This window comes from Haliotis rubra, unplaced genomic scaffold (genome assembly GCF_003918875.1).
Source record: "Haliotis rubra isolate DU_JTF1 unplaced genomic scaffold, ASM391887v1 Scf1861, whole genome shotgun sequence".
Taxonomy (NCBI): domain Eukaryota; kingdom Metazoa; phylum Mollusca; class Gastropoda; order Lepetellida; family Haliotidae; genus Haliotis; species Haliotis rubra.
In genome coordinates, this window is record NW_025765849.1 from 44184 (window position 1) to 63978 (window position 19795).

The 19795-nt window shown below is 43.7% G+C and overlaps 1 protein-coding gene across 1 annotated transcript; it reads left to right on the top strand.

The window, feature by feature from the left end:
• The first annotated feature begins 18342 nt into the window (after positions 1 to 18342).
• Positions 18343 to 19581, top strand: LOC124273966 (putative ankyrin repeat protein RF_0381). The gene has a single exon (XM_046709305.1). It carries the CDS (start codon positions 18343 to 18345, stop codon positions 19579 to 19581), a length of 1239 nt encoding a protein of 412 aa, XP_046565261.1.
• The last annotated feature ends 214 nt before the right edge of the window (positions 19582 to 19795 follow it).

Here is a 19795-nt window from a genome sequence, read left to right on the forward strand (position 1 = left end):
TGAGAAATCGGAGTTGAGGCAGAAGCAGCAGCCGCATAAGATGGGCCTGGTTTTTCAAGAGCCAGAACAAGTTTCCTCGCTTCAAAACAAAAGAGACATTACAGTCATGTTTAATCTTTGAAATTTTTGACTGGAGCTCCCATGTAGGGCATGCTCTGGACGACAAGGGATGACTTCCAGAGCAGTTAACACGTGCAAGAGGTTTATCACAGAGTCTGCTATCCTCGTAGTTGCCACCACATCGATGACAAGCAGCTGGGCCGAGGCATGAATTAGAACTATGGCCATATTTCTGACATCGGTCGCACCCCATCAACCCGTAAGTGACAATATCCAGCTTTCAATGATTCTGGGCTTGACGGAAGACCGAATGTAAATAGATAAGTATTGGTCTCATTTCATTTTCTCTTTTGGAAGTAAACCGTTTAACAGCAGTCACTCCTTGTGAACGTACTTCTGAAATGATGTCAGCCTCATCCATGTCTAAAAGGCAACGTCCGAGATCAGGGCCTTTACTACTGTTGAGTGTCCTGTGAGATGAAACCTCCACAGAAACATTAGCTAATGATTTGGTCGAAAGGAGTATTTGAGATTGAGTTTTCTTTTTGCACTCAATCAGTAGAGATCCTGAACATAGCTTCTTGACTTCTTTTACGTCACCAGCTAAACCTTCTATGCCCTTTGCAATGGCAAAAGGATTCAATTTAAGAGGACCTTCATCTGGTGCCGACATGACCAAAAATTGAGACCGATGGTGAGGATTCGGGAGAACAGTAGGAGTTTTGTCCTCAGAAGATATTGAATCATCAGATTCATACTAACGTTTTTTTGGTGGGAATGCCATGGTTGTATTGTATATGATTCACCCTCCTAGCTCCCCACCTACCATGGAGTGTCAACAAGGACGATGCCTCATGTCTGTGGACCTCCTGCAGACAGCACCAAGGATACTAGGAGGGATAATACACAAGCAGGATAATATCTTAAAAAGATAGATCCTACCAGATTTGCCCATGAACCATCGCCTTCTGGGCATTTAGACTCTAGGCAAATTGAATAAGACATATTTCGAAATCAAGTGATGTTTTATAAACTAATAGAGCCGATATAGTCTAAATATAATTTGTGCAAATACAAGTAATGCACAGGGCTCGACATGGCCAGCCGACTGGTTGAACCGGGCCCATTCAACAACCCATCTAGGTGAAGTAAGGGGCGAAGTGGTGTGTTGGGCAAATGAACACTGTTCCTGGAACCAGTTCCCTCAACCACCAGACTCCCCGTCCTTCACCGACACAGGGGCGCAACCCACGGCAAACGGGTTGGTGGACCAAATATACCCCTGGGTCCCCACGGGGGGTTGAAGGGGGCTTAACGTTACCCAGCACCCACCACGAGGGGGTGGCTCTTCACAGGTGCCTCATACATCAGTAATTACGAGATACTCAACATAGGCTGGCTACTGTAAGACCTGTTACAACTGTGTTGTCACTGCCGTGAACATGACTGTAACCTCATATAACAGACATAGGAATAGAACTCAGAGTTCAAGATCAAAACGCCCAGTTAAGTATTCTCACAGACTGTTATCTGTTATTAAAGCCTTCTTAGAAAAGGGGGATAATAAAGAAATTAACAGACTCTCGTAGATGTCATATTTTTATAATACTCATGCCAGAAAAATGATAAAAAAGAAAAATATCATTTTCAGTCACTCGTGTTGTAAATACAACATGACATCTACACTTGTATAATATTCTCTAAGTAATTGACTCGGAAGGGATGATCGAGAAAGCATCATGAAATAGGTGTTTCTTTTAGTTATGATGCCCTCTTTCTTGAAGATGAAACGTTTCACCGCTGTAACACCGGTGCAGCTATGACATATCATAGAGACTTCGAGCCCTGTCTCGTATGATACCATGGCAGGGGCTCAATGTTCTGTGCACAGACAGAGTAACCTCAATGCATGTATATGTCTGGTAGCTTGACTCCTGGGAGTTTCTAGGACTCAAGTTCTTCCCCACAACGAAGCACATGTGATACATGTGGTATCACTTTAGGCAAATGAGTTTATTAAAAATTGCCTCTGTCCACCCAGCAGTTAAATTGGATACCTGGTATAATATGATGGTAGTCGTATGAATTTTGGACCTTGAGCACCTGGCGTTGTATTCTCCACAGGGAGTGTTCTGTACTCATTGGCCAAGGGTAATATGTCAGCGCTTTGAGCATGCTATGTGCATTGATAAATGTGCAAAATTGTTATCACGTTTTACAAAATTAGATGAAAATGCAACAGAGACGGTTCCGGTGATCCTGTCAGAGTCAGGCTGGTAAGGCTCATCATCAGCTCAGGGACTTTGCCCCCTCTACACGCAATCCAGACAGCGAATGGGACGTCTCACAGGAAACACTGCCAAGTCGAACCCAGCAAGAACTTTCAGGAGAATATATAGACTCCCCATCGTTGCAGCCTTCTGCATTCCCCTGAGTGTCAGAATGGCTGTGCTCCTGGTGGAGAACCCGGGCACATTTCTGATCTGCACCAAGAGATCAGGAGGCACTAAACCAAGGACACCAAGAACAATGGGGAGTCTGACAACACTGTACTAGGGATGCAAGTGATACATTTCAAAGGCGAGGTCTGTACATTTAGTATGTTTTTCATGAATCTCGCCATTCACATTACTGTCAAACGGGACAGAACATTCAGTTATATAAATATATTCATTGGCTTCATCTAAAAGGACAAGATCAGGTTTGTTGGCTGGAGTAGTATATACAACAGCGGTACGAGATCACTTCTGACAAAAGCCTCTGTAAAGCTTTATTTATTAAATAAAGCTTTTATCAGGCCCTTATCTCTTTCCGCTAGTGTGTATACCACTTTTTGCTCGCCTGTCAACTTCCTGGTCACGATGGCCGCAACCCGACACTTCCTGGTCACTTGATTGTGTTGATGTCAACGAAACATATGAAATACCAGTTTATAGTTTTATATTAAATGTCAACTTTTGAAATTCTCATCGTGTGAAACTTAACTTTCATCTCGCTATGTTTCGAGTGTATTGGATATTATTTTATTAGAATTAAAAATAGTTTGTTACATTATAAAATAGTGTGCAACAAACTGCTCGAACAAATGTTGGTGGCAGATGATAAGAGCGACGACAAGCGAGATAGACTGGTGGCACTGGCGGCCGGTGGCAAAGCCAAACAATACTTTGGTGGGAAAAATCTCACCACCGATGAGATCGATGTACGCGAGATACGAAACTTGCCTCAGGGCTGAGATGAAAAAACCTATAGGGTCGGCCATGACGCAGATCTACACAGGTATAGCATTGTATTTCCTTCCTATTGCCCCGGAACGTCAACTTTACTCGTGGGGAGATCTCGAGAAAGACCTGTTCATCAAACTCGCTTTGAGCACTGTCAGCTGTGTGTTGTACCATAAATATGGTATGTTTTTAGCTCTGGTAACCGCGGCGATTACCACGGCAAAGCATTGTCAGTTTAAAGAGGAAAAAAATAATAATAATAGTATACAAGATGGATCAAGAAATGACAATGGCAAGAGCACCGCTGCCAACACAACAGGAACAGGGGGAGGAAACACCAACACAAATCACCAAGAAGAAGAATCCTAAAAGAGTCGCCGCCGGTAGAAAAGGTGGTTTAGCCAAGCACCACGAAAATAATTATACTCTGTGGATCACTGCAGGCGCAGCTGCTCATGGGGCAACATTATTTATGTTATATAATAAACCACAGCCAGCAACAAAGCCAACATCACAACCACAATTAGAGGTAAACCCGAATATTATGTTATAAAAAAAATATTTTGTTGTTGTATACATAATGTCTGAAAAAGAAAAATTCGTTAACGACGCATACCACGCCACCATGGTGTTGGTTTAGCTGTAGGGTACACTCGTTTAACCAAAATGGTTCTCAAACAACCGACGATCAATCTCAATTTCGACCTGCAGGACATGAGCATGCTCATTATGAATTTAGCGATGGCGATGGCCACCAAGGACGTCCTCGTAAAAAAGGAATCATACCGGAAAATATTTTAAAGTAATATAAACATATTAAGAATGGCTACGATCACTATGATGGTCAGTGGGGTTTTAGTCAACGCCCTGGCATTTTCCGGGAGCAATTACCTTTTCACGAAATTACGAGAGTCAAATGCAGTCGAGGTAGAAGCGGAATGAAAACACCATAATATAGCTGTGGAGAAATTACAAACCGCGCAAGCCGAGTAAAAACATATGCAGAGACTCGATTTCATTAACGATCAACTCGAGCATGAAAACCATGCCGTTCGAACGTTCAAAGACGTTGATGATGCCACGAAAGAATACTACCTGCTGACCAGTAAACAGCTCGAACCTCTCGGTGATGAAGCCACACTCTCTCAGTATTACGTGCCTTCCCCGGAACAAAAAATCGAGAACTGATCTTCGTTCCCCTGGGCCAAGGGGCAACTGTGATAATTGTGAAACAATTAGACTAAAATATTCATATAAATATAACAAAGATGAGACCCACTCTTTATCGTTGCCAATACGTGCTTATGGGGAAGGAGATTTGTGGTAGGAAATGCAGGACTGAGGGGTATTGTTGCATACACATGAAGAGTATAAGAAAAGGTTTCGTGAACTACACATGCTCTGTATGTGGTATTGGAGTGAAATGTCATTACTGTTTATGTTAAGCCCACGGGGCGAACTTATTTATGATTATTCTTATTGAGAGAGAGAGAGAGTTTTATTCAGTAAAGGGGCCACAGGCCCATTATACATCAGGTGTACAGAATATACAATTATTAGAGCACTGTACAACATCATGAGAGCTGCACAATTATACATTTGTGGGTACGAAGGCTGAAAGAAATTTATTTCGTTGTTTCATGGCAAAGAATAGATATTTTGCAAGACAATTTATAGTATAAGTATTCTTTGATGTAAACAACTGGGCTAATTTCACTTCAGATGGATATATGTGATAATATTTAGGGAGGATATCATTTCTTAATTTCCCATAAAAAAGGGCATTCCAGGCAAAAGTGATATTCATTTTCTATGTTAGGTATGATACAAAGCGGGCACAGGCGATCCTCCCCTTTTAAGACCTAAATGTCTACCGTACTCTATCATCAAATTGTGGTTTGAGCAACGAAATCTACTTAAGAAGATTCGAAACTGTTTTACACTAACACTATCGATATAGAACTCGAAAGCTATACCTTCTTTGAGCCTGCGATAAAAATCCAATTTCGAAACAAGTATAATACGAGATGACCACAACTGGTTATCTATATCAATACATCTTTGCTTAAATAATGATATGAAGGTAGAGATATTTCCAACACTTTGACTGGCCCACACATTGCCAAAACCGTAACTGTACAAAAGAGATTTCACCTTAAAAGCCCAACAATCTATACCTTTTTCAGCAAGACAATACTGATACTCATATACCTTATTTAAGATTACATTCTCAACTTGAGACAGGAGGCGAACCCAATATTTAACAGTCTTAATGTACTGATTTACCTTTAATGAATGACGACCAATCTCAGCACGAGCTGCAATATTTGGCGTGTATCTTGAGAGACCCAAAACCTGTTTACAGAACCTATCGTGTACATTCAATACAGATGGCGATGGGTGGAAACCCCAGACTTCACTTCCGTATAGTAACAATGGCAGAACCTTGACATCAAATATGTGGAGCAAAACATTAATTGGTAGATTATCAAAATTCTTAACCGATGATTTGAAAATATTCAACACCTTGCATGCTTGGTCAGCCAAAGTTTTCTGTGTAATATACCATGATCCAGAGGAAGAGAAGTGAACACCCAAGTATTTATATGATGCGACAATTTCAAGCAACTGTCCATTCAAATGGAACTTTTCATAATGTCTTAGTCGACCAGCCTTCCTGAATACAATAACTTTACTTTTATCAAGATTTATTTTCAATTTCCACTTGTTACAATACGAAACTAGCTTGTCTAGCCTCTTTTGCAGACCTATAACTGTAAAGTCAAAAAGCGCAATATCATCAGCAAACAATAGGATGAACAGCTCAACTAAGTCTAGATTGATACCCCTCTGACCATCAGCAGATAGACAATCAACAATATCGTTGACAAAGAAGGAAAAGAGAAAGGGAGATAACTGGCATCCCTGACGAACTCCTGATAAACAATAAAAAAACGGTGTGTAACCATCTCTCATCGACACATAAGCTTTAACATTTTGGTACATATTTTTCAATAGCCTGTAGGTATTACCTTTCACGTTGCCAAGCCACAGTTTGTAAAGGAGACCACACCTATCGACTGAGTCAAAAGCGGCCTTCAAGTCAATAAATGCACAATAGAGGCGACCTTTGTAAAGTGAAAGATATTTATCAATTATAGCATTAAGAATGAATATATTATCATGTGTTTGGAAACCATACCTGAACCCAACTTGTTCGTCAACGAAGAATTCTTCCCTTTCAGCCCAAGAGTTTAACCTGTTGTTGATAATTTTACAAAATATTTTACCAGTTACTTCAAGCAGTGTAATAGGTCTATAATTTCCAGGGCAATCAGTTTTACCTTTCTTATACAAAGGAATTATAACTCCATACGTCCACTGAGATGGATAAATACCTGTAGACAAAATGCTATTGAAAAGAGATTTCAATAAATCAATACAATGATGAGCTGCATTTTTTAAAAATTCCTGGTGCTTTTCTATTATGCATTTAATGAATAGCATTAATTATTTCCTGGTAGGATATTTCTTTATCCAAATAGTCATTGTCCACATATTTATGATTATTTGCTCGAACGTAAATGCCTCCTCAGAATAAAAATTTAATAAAGATTTTATGCACGCTTCATTTTCTTTGCCTGGCTGATAAGGCTGACGGAGTTACCTCCCCTCCATAACCAGAGGCCTTATTAGAGATTGGGTTTGCACCTAAGTATAATAATGTTTACTGTCCGAGAGCTTAGTAAGTTTGCAGAAGAACGCTGTATATTCAATTATCTCACCGACCTGTTGTGTAAAGGCAGTAAAATGCGTCGACAGTTCAAACGAACTGAACCCCCGGGAGATAATTATCTGAGAAGCTGGCAGATGGATGTAGGCAAAACAATATGGAATATCGGCTTCTTCAAATCTCTTATCGCTGACATACTCGAAGAGGAACTGGACGACCTGGGATGCCTCCAAATCACGGTGGAAATAGTGCTTGTTGTAGAGTGGGCGGACGGTATCTCTTGGCAAGTTTTTCCTTACTTCAAAGGTGGTCAGAGTAGTGACTCAACCCGGGATGATAGATGTATATGTCAACGCCTCACTGCAACAAATAAGAGAATACATAGAACGCTGCCCCATGCAGGGTTTCTGGTGGGATGAGGGCAGAATCGAAAGGTTTTTCTAGACATAGCTGCCTACATGCCGGAGCGGGACTATGCTTGCTGCCCTACTACATGTTGTGAAAACAAATCAATAACGTTATTAAATTGACTGATATAGTAACCTGCCCTCCATAACCGGTGACTCAATTAGAGATTGGGTTTACAACTTAGTATAACAATGACAACTGTTCGAGAGCTTAAACAGATTGCAAGAGAACGAGGTGTAGTCGGCTACTCCGACTGAGAAAACCTCAGCTGTTGAGATTAATCAACATGCATCCCCTTCCCACTGTGAAACAACTCAAACTCCAAGCGAAAGAGCTGGGGCTGGTAGGTTTTTCCCGAATGAGAAAAGCCGAGCTCGCCGAACTGCTGCACCAACACAGAGTCGTCGATCTACAAACTGCAAACTGAACACGCTATAGGTAATTATCTGGGAGGATGGATGTAGACAAAAACATAGACATCAACGACATCAAACCTCTGATCGCTGACAAAGTCAATGAGGAACTGAATGACCTGGGAAGCCTCAATTTTCAAATCACGGTGAAAATGTTGCTTGATTAACAGCAGATGGACGGTGCCACTGAGTACGTTCAGCCTTGCTTCAGAGGCAACCAAGAAGTCGCGACTCAACCCGAGACGATAGATGCCTCCATCGACACCTAATTGCCAAAAATATGAGAATACCTGGAACGTTACACACACAGGGGTTCCGGGTGGGGCATGGACAGAATCGATAAGGTCTATCTAGACATAACTAACTACATGCCATTCAAAGGTGAATAGTACCTAGACTTGACCTTTGCTGATGAGGAAGGGCGTTTACCCCTATGAATTCAAGGACAGCTGGGTCAAGTTCAACGAAACACGACTGCCTCCCATCAACCGATTTTACAGCAACTTCACCAACTCGAACATCACCCAGGACGATTACTCGCACGCAATTAATATATGGAATAAACTTGGCTGCAGAAATCTGGGTGATTACCCTGACCTGTACTTGAAAACAGACATCTGCTTGCTCCTGAACGATTTACGGTGAACCCAGACTGGATGTCTGAATATCCACAAAACTTGTTTGGAAACAATAAGCTGGCCAACGTTGAACAACTCGTACCCAACTTGATGAACAAGAAAAAATATATCGTTCACTATCGCAACCTGCAACTGTACCTGTCGCAGGGCATGAAACACACGAAAATTCATAGGGTGCTCAAGTTCGACTAAAATCGGTGGATGGAGCCCTACATTAGAATGAACACTGACTTGCAAAAGCGGGCCAACAGTGATTTCGAGAAAAAAATATACAAGCTCATGAACAACTCAGTGTTTGGTAAGACAATGGAGAATTTGAGAAAACGTGTGAATGTGAAACTAGTCCGATCGGAAGAGGAAGAAAATCTCAGGAAACTGATAGCCAGCCCAGCATTCAACCAAAGCAAAATATTCGGTGACGATCTGGTGGCGCTGCACATGAGGAAAAGCCACATCAAATTCAGCTGGCCGGTTTACGTAGGAATGAGCATCCTCAACTTATCCAAACACGTGAAGTACGACTTTTATTACAACGAACTGAAGAAACAGTACGGCAACAGCTGCGAAGTGCTGTACATGGACACGGATTTCCTGCTGATGGAAATTCAAACCATCTGAAAAAAATACATCTGGACGACACTAGCGAATAACCCATGGACCACCCGATGCATGACACTATCAATAAAAAAGTGCTCGACAAAATGAGGGACGAATGCACCGGCACACAAATCGCGGAATACATCGGCTTTAGGCCCAAAATGTATTCCATCCTGAAAGCAGATGCTAATGAAACCAGAAAAGCAAAAGGAGTGAAAAAACAAATCAAACATGCCAGATTCAAAGAAGCCCTGTTCAAGACTCGCACTTTCAAATATCAAATGAATACGCTGAGAAGCGATAGACACAGGATATACGGACTGATCATAAACAGAACGTCCCTGTCGCCGATGGACACGAAACGTTGGATCGCCATTGATGGAATCAACACGTTCGGGCACGAAAAAGTTGAACTAAAAGAATAAATACATATATAATGTCACGATATCAAAAAAAATTTGAAAGCATTCATTACAGCCTGTGCGGATACTGGAAATGAGCGAGCGCCATACACAAGCTTGCTGAAATAGCAAGAGTATCACAAAACGAAGCCAAAGCGTGGTTGGATAAACAAGCCCTGTGGCAAATCTACCTACCGGCACTGCACTACGTGCCTAAAAGAAAATGTAACGTGTCGACGCCCAATCACATTCACCAAGCAAACCTCCTGTTTCTACCTCATGACAGGGTGAGACGTAAAACATACAAGTACGCCCTAACTGTCGTTGACGTTGCCAGACGCTCCAAAGAGCGGAACCCTTAACGGCGAAAGATTCGACCCAAGTAGCTCACGCATTCGAGTGCATATACAAGCACAGTCTGCTGACATGGCCCACAGAGCTCCAAGTCAATCCCGGACAAGAGTTCATGGGTGCCGTGTCACAACTACTAACCAAGCATGGCGTCCAAGTTCAGGCGTGGTGCGGCCGGAGCTCATCGCAGCCAAGCCATCATCCAGAGATTCAATAGGACTTTGGTCAAGCGCTTATTTTCGGACACAAGTACTCGCAGGAAAAAAGTCTAAATAAACCCAACACCAAGTGAGTCGCGCAACTACCTCAAGTGGTATCGGCTAACAGTCACGAAATCACTCGTCTCACCAGCAAAAAAACGGCCGACGCTATAAATTGAAATCAGTGAATGCTGAATCGGCTGCACCATCGCGGGTAGGGAAAGAGAAACAAATCCCCAACCAGGTTCTCGTGAGGTACCTCTACCAGCCGGGAGAACATGAAGGAGACACTCGGAAACGAACCACCGATCCAAATGGTTGGTCAAAACTTACCACATAGATAAAGTGGACATCAAACCCGACGAACCGCTGACTGACTGACTGAGTTTGGTTTTACGCCGCTTTTAGCAATATTCCAGCAATATCACGGCGGGGGACACCAGAAATGGGCTTTACTCATTGTACCCATGTGGGGATTCGAACCCGGGTCTTCAGCGTGATGAGGCAACGCTTTAACCACTAGACTACCCCACCGCCCCCCCGACGAACCGATCTTGTACTCTTTGAAAGTTGGGCCGCCAAGAGGTTTCGTCAGAGAGAAATTATTCATCATACCTCACGACACAATGTTGCCACCACTCAAGAAGTAACACTTACCTCAATCGAACATCATATCTTCGGGAGAGGCATTGGAAGCGCTGGCACCAAGAGAGGCTGGCGTCGTACAGGTTCTCTATGTTGTTCAAGGAAAAGTAGAGGGGTGGGATTATTTTTGGAACTTCAAGAGGGAGTCGATCCTCCTGGGGTGGTATGTCTATTGCTTTGTTTTTCCACTGAACGCATTTCTTGTTGTTGACGCAGTGGTCGATGGCGTCGCACTTGCACGTAGAGTTGTCTCGCTCGATGAGAGTGGGGAGTTCCAATATGGCAGCCGGGCAGTTGGTGCATCGGTGGTGCCTGTCCCTGGGTTCCGGGTAGCAGTCGTCTGCAATAACGATGCAGAGTTTGCCCGCCGAGAGACGAAATTGGTTGGGCGGGTAGAGGTAGACGAAATCCACTATTTTGCCGTGTTCGACGAATGTGCGAAAGGAAAACAAAAAAAAAATTCCAGAAACTGACGAGGTATCTGGTGGCGCTCGTAGAAGGTGTGTCCCGATTTCTCCAGGATTTGTTTCTCCTGGCTGGAAAGCAATACTTGGGGACACTTCTCCAGCAGTCTCTCGAAAGTAGTTGCCTTTGTGGGGCCTATACCACCTCGGATTCGCCTGTATCGGGCTTGCGATATGTGGTACTTCCTCTTCGCTTCCCGAAAGGAGAAACGACCCGATAGGATCTCGACATAGGCATCTCACGATATCTTGGTTTCGGGCATCTTTCCTTTCTATATCCGTGCTAAGCAATTGCTAAGCATTTGCTAACTAAAACACTCGATAAGCCATGGGTTGGTGGGTTTTCAGCACGAGTTTGGTGTGTTTCGTTTCGGCCAGCTGTTTTTTCACTCGTCCCCGTTCTAGTTTGCTAGGAATCACGTCGTTTTCTCTCAAGCATTCCTCGAACGAATCCCTGTCCTTGCAGTGAAATAAGGCTACCCATCGCGTCTGTTCCCTGAGGTCTTTCAACACCGAGTTGAATTTCTGCGTTAGCACCCGAACACTGTGTTTTGCGTGCCGGCCAGAAAACGCTAAATACGATAGCATGTCTCTCTTTTTTGTTATCTCTTTATTGGCGCTGCAGTCGTCCAGGATAAACAGCGTCGGCTCCCCTTTAAATTTGTCGTGATAAGCTTTCAACCAATCCTGCAGGCGTGTTCCCGGGTTGACTTTGTGCACGTGCGGGTCCGTCATCACCCAAGATCTCCCAGTGTACGTTTAGTTGATTTGTAAAGTAGGGCAAATAATAACAATGTTATCGAACACGTCCCGGTAGTATCCTTCCAGCATGTCCAACACAAAAATGGTCTTCCCACAACCCGTCTAGCTGCACACAATAGTGCAGTGCAGATCACTAGGTAGATCAATAAATTGCTTGTACGAATCTTCTATTGTCTATATTAAGTTGTGCATCCAAAATCACGTAAAAATATGAATTAAATTTGCCTTCTTTTTGAGATTTGTTTAGGATTTGGATGGTTATCCCCTTGCTGCCGTTGTCGACCCGGCGTCCACTGCCATGCAACCGATCGTCGTCCGTGGATTGCATGTCCAACCACAGCACGTACTTTGTGGCCAGGTAATCCCCAATCTGCACGGAGGGTAGATCAGGTTCTTTGACGACGTCACGACTTCCTGTGGGTATCGCTTGTTGGTTGGTAGTTTTGTTATCACGTCCCATTGCTGGTGAGCCTTCATGCATTGAATGAACAGTTAATTGGGCACGCCCTCGATGGTCACTTCCACTTTCCGGATTCCGGGGTTGAATAACTTTTCGCTGAATAACTGTTCCACAACGTGTCGCTCTTCCCCCGTACGATCGTCCGGTGTCGCAGGACTCGGTCATACAGGATGGACAGCTTTCCCGAGTATTGGTTGCGAACCTGCCGGGCCAGCTCCGGACTCGTGACCATGTCGAACTCCAGTGAGATGTTGTCGATGGTGTAACTACCGTCATCGGTGTTTGTATAGTCGTTAAACATGAGTATGTATTCCAGCCGATTGACCAGCGAGGCCTTATATAACGGCGCGTGTCCAGTGAGCAACTCGAAGTCGAGTGGCACGCAAAACCGGTTCCCGTACGCTTCGACAATGGCTCATTCGGACCCCGGATCTTGTCGAGCTGGTCTTGTGTTAAGCCGTACCCCGGGTCTATATTCGGTTCTGTGAACAGATGCCTTGATACACGTCTTTATTGCGTTCCAATTTCCAGAGATCCATGTAACATGTTGCTGTCTTCGATGCCCAACACCTCGTTGCTGCTGATGTGATGGTGGTTTTCTTGACGATGGCACGGCCGATGTTCCGCACGAGTTCGCGTTTGTTGTTGTAGGAAGTCAATGTGATGTTAAACGTTCCGGGAACGATAAGTTTATTCTCACCCACGTTGGGGAATCGAACCAACAGTGTTTGGGTCTGATTTATCTTGCTCGGGTTGTTGGTGAGGTCACCGACACGACTTTGGCGCCGCGAGGCTCTCTTAATCTTCGGAAAGGATCTAACTTTCTTTCATATTGTGACATTGTTATATACATAAAATATGTATGTTTAACATAATTAATATAATGGGTGATATTTTCTGATGGATGATTTGGGCGGTGGTGCGCTCGATGATGGGGATTATGATGAAGACACTTCATTTACCAGCAGAGTCTTGAGCGACGAACTCATCAAACAAACTGCCAACGATTATTACGACAGTTTAAAACGAGATAAAAATTACGTCCAGACGCCATACAGAAACTATTCCAAGTTTGTTATCGATAACAAGGGCTCGCTGCGATTGAGAACGATTCAAAGATAGATCTCATGAACACGTGAAAGAGAAGGCCTCTCGCTCTGTCGACGCTGGCTGGAAAACACGGTGTTAAATTTTTTCGGGACGAATTAAAAATGCGAGATAACGGTGGCGCACGACCAAAACAACTTTCACCCAAAGTCGTTCATGATCTGCAAAACGTCAGGACCGAACTCAGCTATGTTGTGGACGTGCCCCAACGTGCCAAAGAAACGTTGGCCAGCATCGATAAACTGTTGGACACGTACTGGAATGAGCCTTTGCCGGGCTTTGAATTTCCTGTTCGAGAACTGCAAGGGCTAGACAGGGCATTGTGAACCGTTCTTGGAGAACTCATGAACAACATGGCGAAACTGAAAGAAATTGACGACCACATCGCTTGCAAGAAAAGAAAACTCAGTATCGTGGACAATGAAGCCACGTAAAACATCATCGAAAAAAGATTGCGCGACTTGCAAGACGAGAGACGGGCTTGATTGGAATCCGCTTCCTCGAATCGAGAACAGCTTCAATCCCAGATCAGCGACGTGTGGGAAACCATCGATCGAGTCCTGAACGAAGATACCACGATGGCTGACAGGATTCAAACTCTGTTCCGGGAACAAGGCATTAACATCGCCAGCGTTCTGATGGCATTGAGCTTCATCATATCGACCCTGGTCGTATTGCTGATTGGCGGCAGTGGCATACCAACACCACCAACACCAGGTGGTGGCGACGTCAGAGACTGGATAAAAAACCATCTGAAATCACTCCACGAAGCCCTGGCTAAACTTGCGTGGAAAGCGCTTCCAGAAATCCTAGGTCACGTGGCTCTGCAAAACCTGTTGGCAGCCATCGTAACCATGGCCGGGCTCGTGTACATCGCAGCTAAGGAATTTTTAACCAAATGAGGCAGACCCCGACAGCGATCCCACCGACCACTAGAGCTGTTTTACGATTGAGGTGTTCCTTATTTTCAGCCACCTTGCGTGGAGATAAGGGCTTCGGTGTGTTGAGCCCTGGTACGACTATGCCCGTTTCACCGGTACTCATGTGTGTGACATTGAAGACGTTGATATCTGGGTTGATACCCAACTTTTGATCGGTGGTGGCGATGACGATTTCGTTGTTGTAGCCCACCACTTTAATGATTCTCAGTTGCATGTTGCTTGGAGCCATGTGCAACCCCACGCCAAGCACGTAGTCGACTTTCGACAGGGCGTATTCCATTATGTTTTGATAGCATTGGATGGCACTCGACAAATCAACCGAAGCGGAGATGGCATCCTCGATATTGGACACGAACTGTTTCTGCACATCGCACCCATGATGTTGGAACGCGTTTTCTTCTGCGCGCCCACCAGCGTCTACATGCACGTTCATTCGAATCGAATAGTTCAAGTGTTTGACACCGGCGCGAGTGAACCCTTTCGACGTGTTTGCTGGCTTCCGCGCGAGAGGCATGTTATGAATGATGGGAATACCCAAACCATGGTTCGGGCCCGGCAAACACCAATCGACCGTCTTCTGATCTAGTTCGAAATTCATTGCAAATTCGTTCATAATCCCATCGATCATACAGATTGTTGGCCGCGTTCCACCCTTTGTCCTGTGGAAGCGGAGCGCTGATTTCTATGAGGTACGTCTGATCTGATAGTACACGTGAAACTTGAACACAGACCGACTCAGCGGATCAGGCCGAGTGTCGATCAATGTCAAGTCACATCCAGTCGTTGCGCACCACACGGCGAAATTGAATTGATTCTGCCAGAACTGCATCGGGTTGTTAAACCAAGCATTTACCGTTTTAACATTCTTTACAGAAAACCCATAATTTTCAAACACATCGATAAATGGTGCTCTGAAAAGCAACCCAGCCGCATCGACCACAATTGTCATGTGTGTGAAATCAGAAGCGCTTACGTTATCACTTTTAGAATAAAACACTCCCGGTTTGTACATGTTGAATTGTTCTATAATGTAGAATATATACTTGTAATATGTACGTGACGCTTCTGGGAATAACAAGCAGTGAGGCCGTTCAACTGCTGCACACGATCGATAACACGTCCGGCCAACTCAAAGTCGCACTCTGCGATGTCACCTACCTCACACGATGGACCAACATCAATGACAGCAACAACAAGCTGTTCATCAGTGGCGTCCACAAATACATAACCGACAGTTACTACAGCATATGCTCGCTAAGTGACGAAGTCTTCAAACCTGTGGGAGCCGAACTTAAAATGAATGATTCAAACGGCACAGTCGTGTTACCCAACAACGGAGTAAAGGCCTTGAAACTCAGCCAGCCATTGTCGAGAATGCTCGGGTTGCAGTCGGACGAAATAAAACCTACAACCACCGTCACGGGTACGAAATTACCCAACCTCGTTCCGTACCGCGAACTGTGCATTCATCTCAATCAGCAGAGCACGACTGACAACATTCAAGGTGACCGCCCTTCAACGCTGCTGGGAGCTGTACCGGTGAAAACAGAAAAGTATAACGATGGCAGAATCGAATCATTTTCATCACGGCAGTACAAGAAATTAACGCGAGGCACCATCTCGGAATTAAAAGTATCAGTTTTAGATATAAAGCATAATCCTGTGAATATAGGCTACCTAAGCGTAATGCTGCACATATGGCAATGACTAGCGCTCAAGGCCCCACAACGACCATCTGGTTGAAAAAAGCGGTCTCCGACCTCGGGGACAGGTGCGGATTTGATGAACCCGGAATCGACGGCACACTGTATGCTTTGCAACTAAAAAACAACATTTACAAATGCGACGAAGTCCCCACCGTCGGTGGTGGCAGTAACTTAGGTGATATCGTCATTACCCAGGAGCTGACAGCAACACTCGGTACTGCCTAGTCCGCAACGACGAGGACAAATGGACGATATACCCAGCGTTCGGTGGCAAACTGTTTGACTTAGACGACGTCGAGACCACGGTTGTCACCCGAAGTACAGCCTTTTTTTGGGTCTTCACCAACAACAACAAATGGGGTTTGGTACAATCTCGAGTCGGCTGGATTTTTAACATCTCCGGCTCTCCCTTCGTGTTCCCGGAAAACAGAGACCACTACCTAAACAAAGTCGTGAACAATGGATCGCTGCTTGTGGCTTATGTCCCTGCGCACAGAGGCACTGTGGTCGTCAAAGTCATGTCGCGTCTTGATATACTCGCTCGCATACTCTCAAGTAAACCGGGGACACAAAACGTGGGATTGCAGGTGGTGTCTGAATTCGACAGCGTTGTCGACATCCTGGAAAATATATACTGGAGAATTCCACGCTGATCATCCAAGTCTACCTCGGTAAACCACCATCATCACATGAAGTCGAAATCGTGAAAGGAATCAAAGGCCGATGGGCCAAACAACATCAATATCACATTTGTTTTGTTTACTTGGGGGTGAACGCCGATTCTCACACCAGTCTGCATGGAGTCACCATTACCATGGAAGACAATATATCATTCACCAAAATTTTCCTGCCCGACAACATACATCTCATGGGGTTGAAGTGCGCACATGTGAAATTATCAGAAAAACAATTGGAAACTATTTTATAATATTTGCGTTTTGTTTATGGTGTTTAGCCTGATAGGTGTTAAGTTCAAATTGCATGTGGTCAGTGATTGAAATTGTGTATTGAATATTGTCATAGCAGACGGGAAGGCAGACACATAGACCCACACCCTCAGAGTCAGGCACCTAATCGCCAGCACACAAAGTGGAAGTCGCGGTGGTTGAGCTGGTTAGGCGGCTGACTTTGTGTACTGGCGATTAGGTGCCTGAATCTGAGGGTGTGGGTTCGAATCCCGGATGGGACTCAACTCAACAAAAGTACTAGAATTTGTACTTTACTAAGTGAGTGTAATCCCAAATATAACATATGTTACAATAATTGGGTCAGTCAAACACGATGCAACAGACAAACTTGCCATGAAATTCAACTCAGTTTTGATGGTTGTCAATTTCATTTTGAAAAACTATATACTTTGAACTATTGAATTTTAGTTTAGGCCTAACTTGTCTGGTCCAGAAGTAATTATTGCCAGTGAGCTGTAATTTAACTGGAATATCACAAAGTGCAGAGACTAATTCCTCGAGGGAAGATTGAAAAGTATATCACAGATCAATGTAATGACAAATCTTTATGTTTTCTTACAGAAATAAGGAATCATATGCAATACCGATCTCAGTCAAATGCTCACATCAAGTACACACTATCGGAGGGTGAAACAGATATCAACACAAGGGATCAGTATGGAATGACACCGTTGATGTTTGCAGCACAGAATGCAGATATTGAAGTGTTTCACTTTCTTGTTGGGCAAGGAGCCGGCATGTCAATCACAAATTTTGCACAGGCGAACATCCTTCATTTGGCATGTGAGGGGGGGGAAACATTCAAATTGTGAAGTTTATACTCCAACAGAATGTGACAGATGTCAACAGCAGAACACAGGACGGGTCAACGCCAGCAATGGTAGCAGTGCGTGAGGGTCAAGGAGACGTGTTTAATTTGCTAGTGAGTAAAGGCGTTGATCTTACACTGTATGATGATAAGGGATCTACTGTTGTCCATCATGCCCTCAAGGTAGGAAATACCGAGGTCGTAAAATATTTATTCAAACACAACAGGATGGCCATAAACAAGAAAAACAAGAAGTCTACACCTCTAATGTATGCAGCAGTTAACGGGAACCTAGATTTGTTTAATTTCTTTGTCGACAAAGGCGCTAATTTGACAATCGACGGAACAATCCTTCACAAGGCATGCCGAGGAGGGAATATGGAAATAGTGAAACATGTTCTTGCACAAAACATTGATCTAATAAACAGCCTAAATGGTTGGGAGAGAACAGCAGCAATGGAAGCAGCAAATGCGGGTCATGGTGATGTATTCGATTTTCTGCTGGAGAAAGGAGCTGATCTGTTGTTAACTGATTTGGAAGATGCAAATGTCCTTCATTTGGCGTGTGAAGCAGGAAATGTGGATATTGTAAAGAATATCCTCAGAAAGCAAATTGAAACCATAAATGCCATAGACGATGAGGGCCTCTCACCAGCATTGCGGGCAGCATCAAGGGGACACAAAGAGATTTTTTACTTGCTTATCAGCAAAGGTGCAACTATAAAGGAGGACCACCTTCATGTTGCATGTGAGGGCGGAAATGTGGATATAGTGAAGTATTTCCTAACACGATATAGTGAAGACATCAACAAAGGAGGAGATTTTGGATGGACACCCGCAATGTACGCAGCGCGTCATGGGCATAGAGAAGTGTTGCATTTGCTTGAAAGTGAAGGAGCAGATTTGACAAAAGAGAATGATGATCATGACAATATCTTCTATTTCGCCATCCTATCAGAAGATCCTGAAATAGTGAAATATATAGTCAAACATAATACTGTGGACATCAATAGAGAAAATGACGAGGGCATGACACCTGTCATGATAGCAGCAGATAACGGATTTAAAGAGGCGTTTCACTTGCTCGTAAGTAAAGGGGCTGATCTAACAAGAGTAAATGAAAAAAGGGAGAATATACTCCATCATGCTTGTCGTGGAAGAGGCATGGAGATAGTGGAATATATTCTGACTCGGAATATGGTGGAGGATATTAACACAAGAACAGGGACTGGAAAGACTCCACTAATGATTGCAGCATCAGAAGGCAACAAGGAAGTATTTGATTTACTTGTGAAGAAAGGAGCGAATCTGACACTTCTGGATGAGGATGACAAGAATATTCTTCACTTTGCTTCGGAAGGAGGAAATATTGAGACAGTTCAATTTATTCTCTCACAGCACATTCTGAGCATAAACAGCAGAGGCGACAACGGACAGACGGCAGTAATGACGGCGGCTAAAAATGGACATAGAGCAGTGTTTCACTTACTGATGGAAAATGGAGCAAACTCATCATTCATTGATACGAATGGCAAGGACATGCTATATTTGGCTTGTGATGGTGGTAATATAAACATCGCCAAATACATCATGACAGTTAATAAGGGAGTTAGATACGACATTAAACAGATAGTTGAAGAAACATACATGGATAGTCCATTGAAAGAACTTGTACTCCAGTATGCAAAAACGTAACAACATATGCATATTGCTGAACAATCTTAGGAATTTAACTGACAAAATGTATATCCATCACGGCTTGTAAGTGAATAAACGTCTCCAATATCGTAATGTATATGCACGTAAAGCAATGCCCATTGTACGATCATCAGCTTGCTTTTATGACTAAAGATCTGCGTGATGACTTGTATGCAACCATTTTCCTTCAGTCATGGCAGCAAGTAAGGGA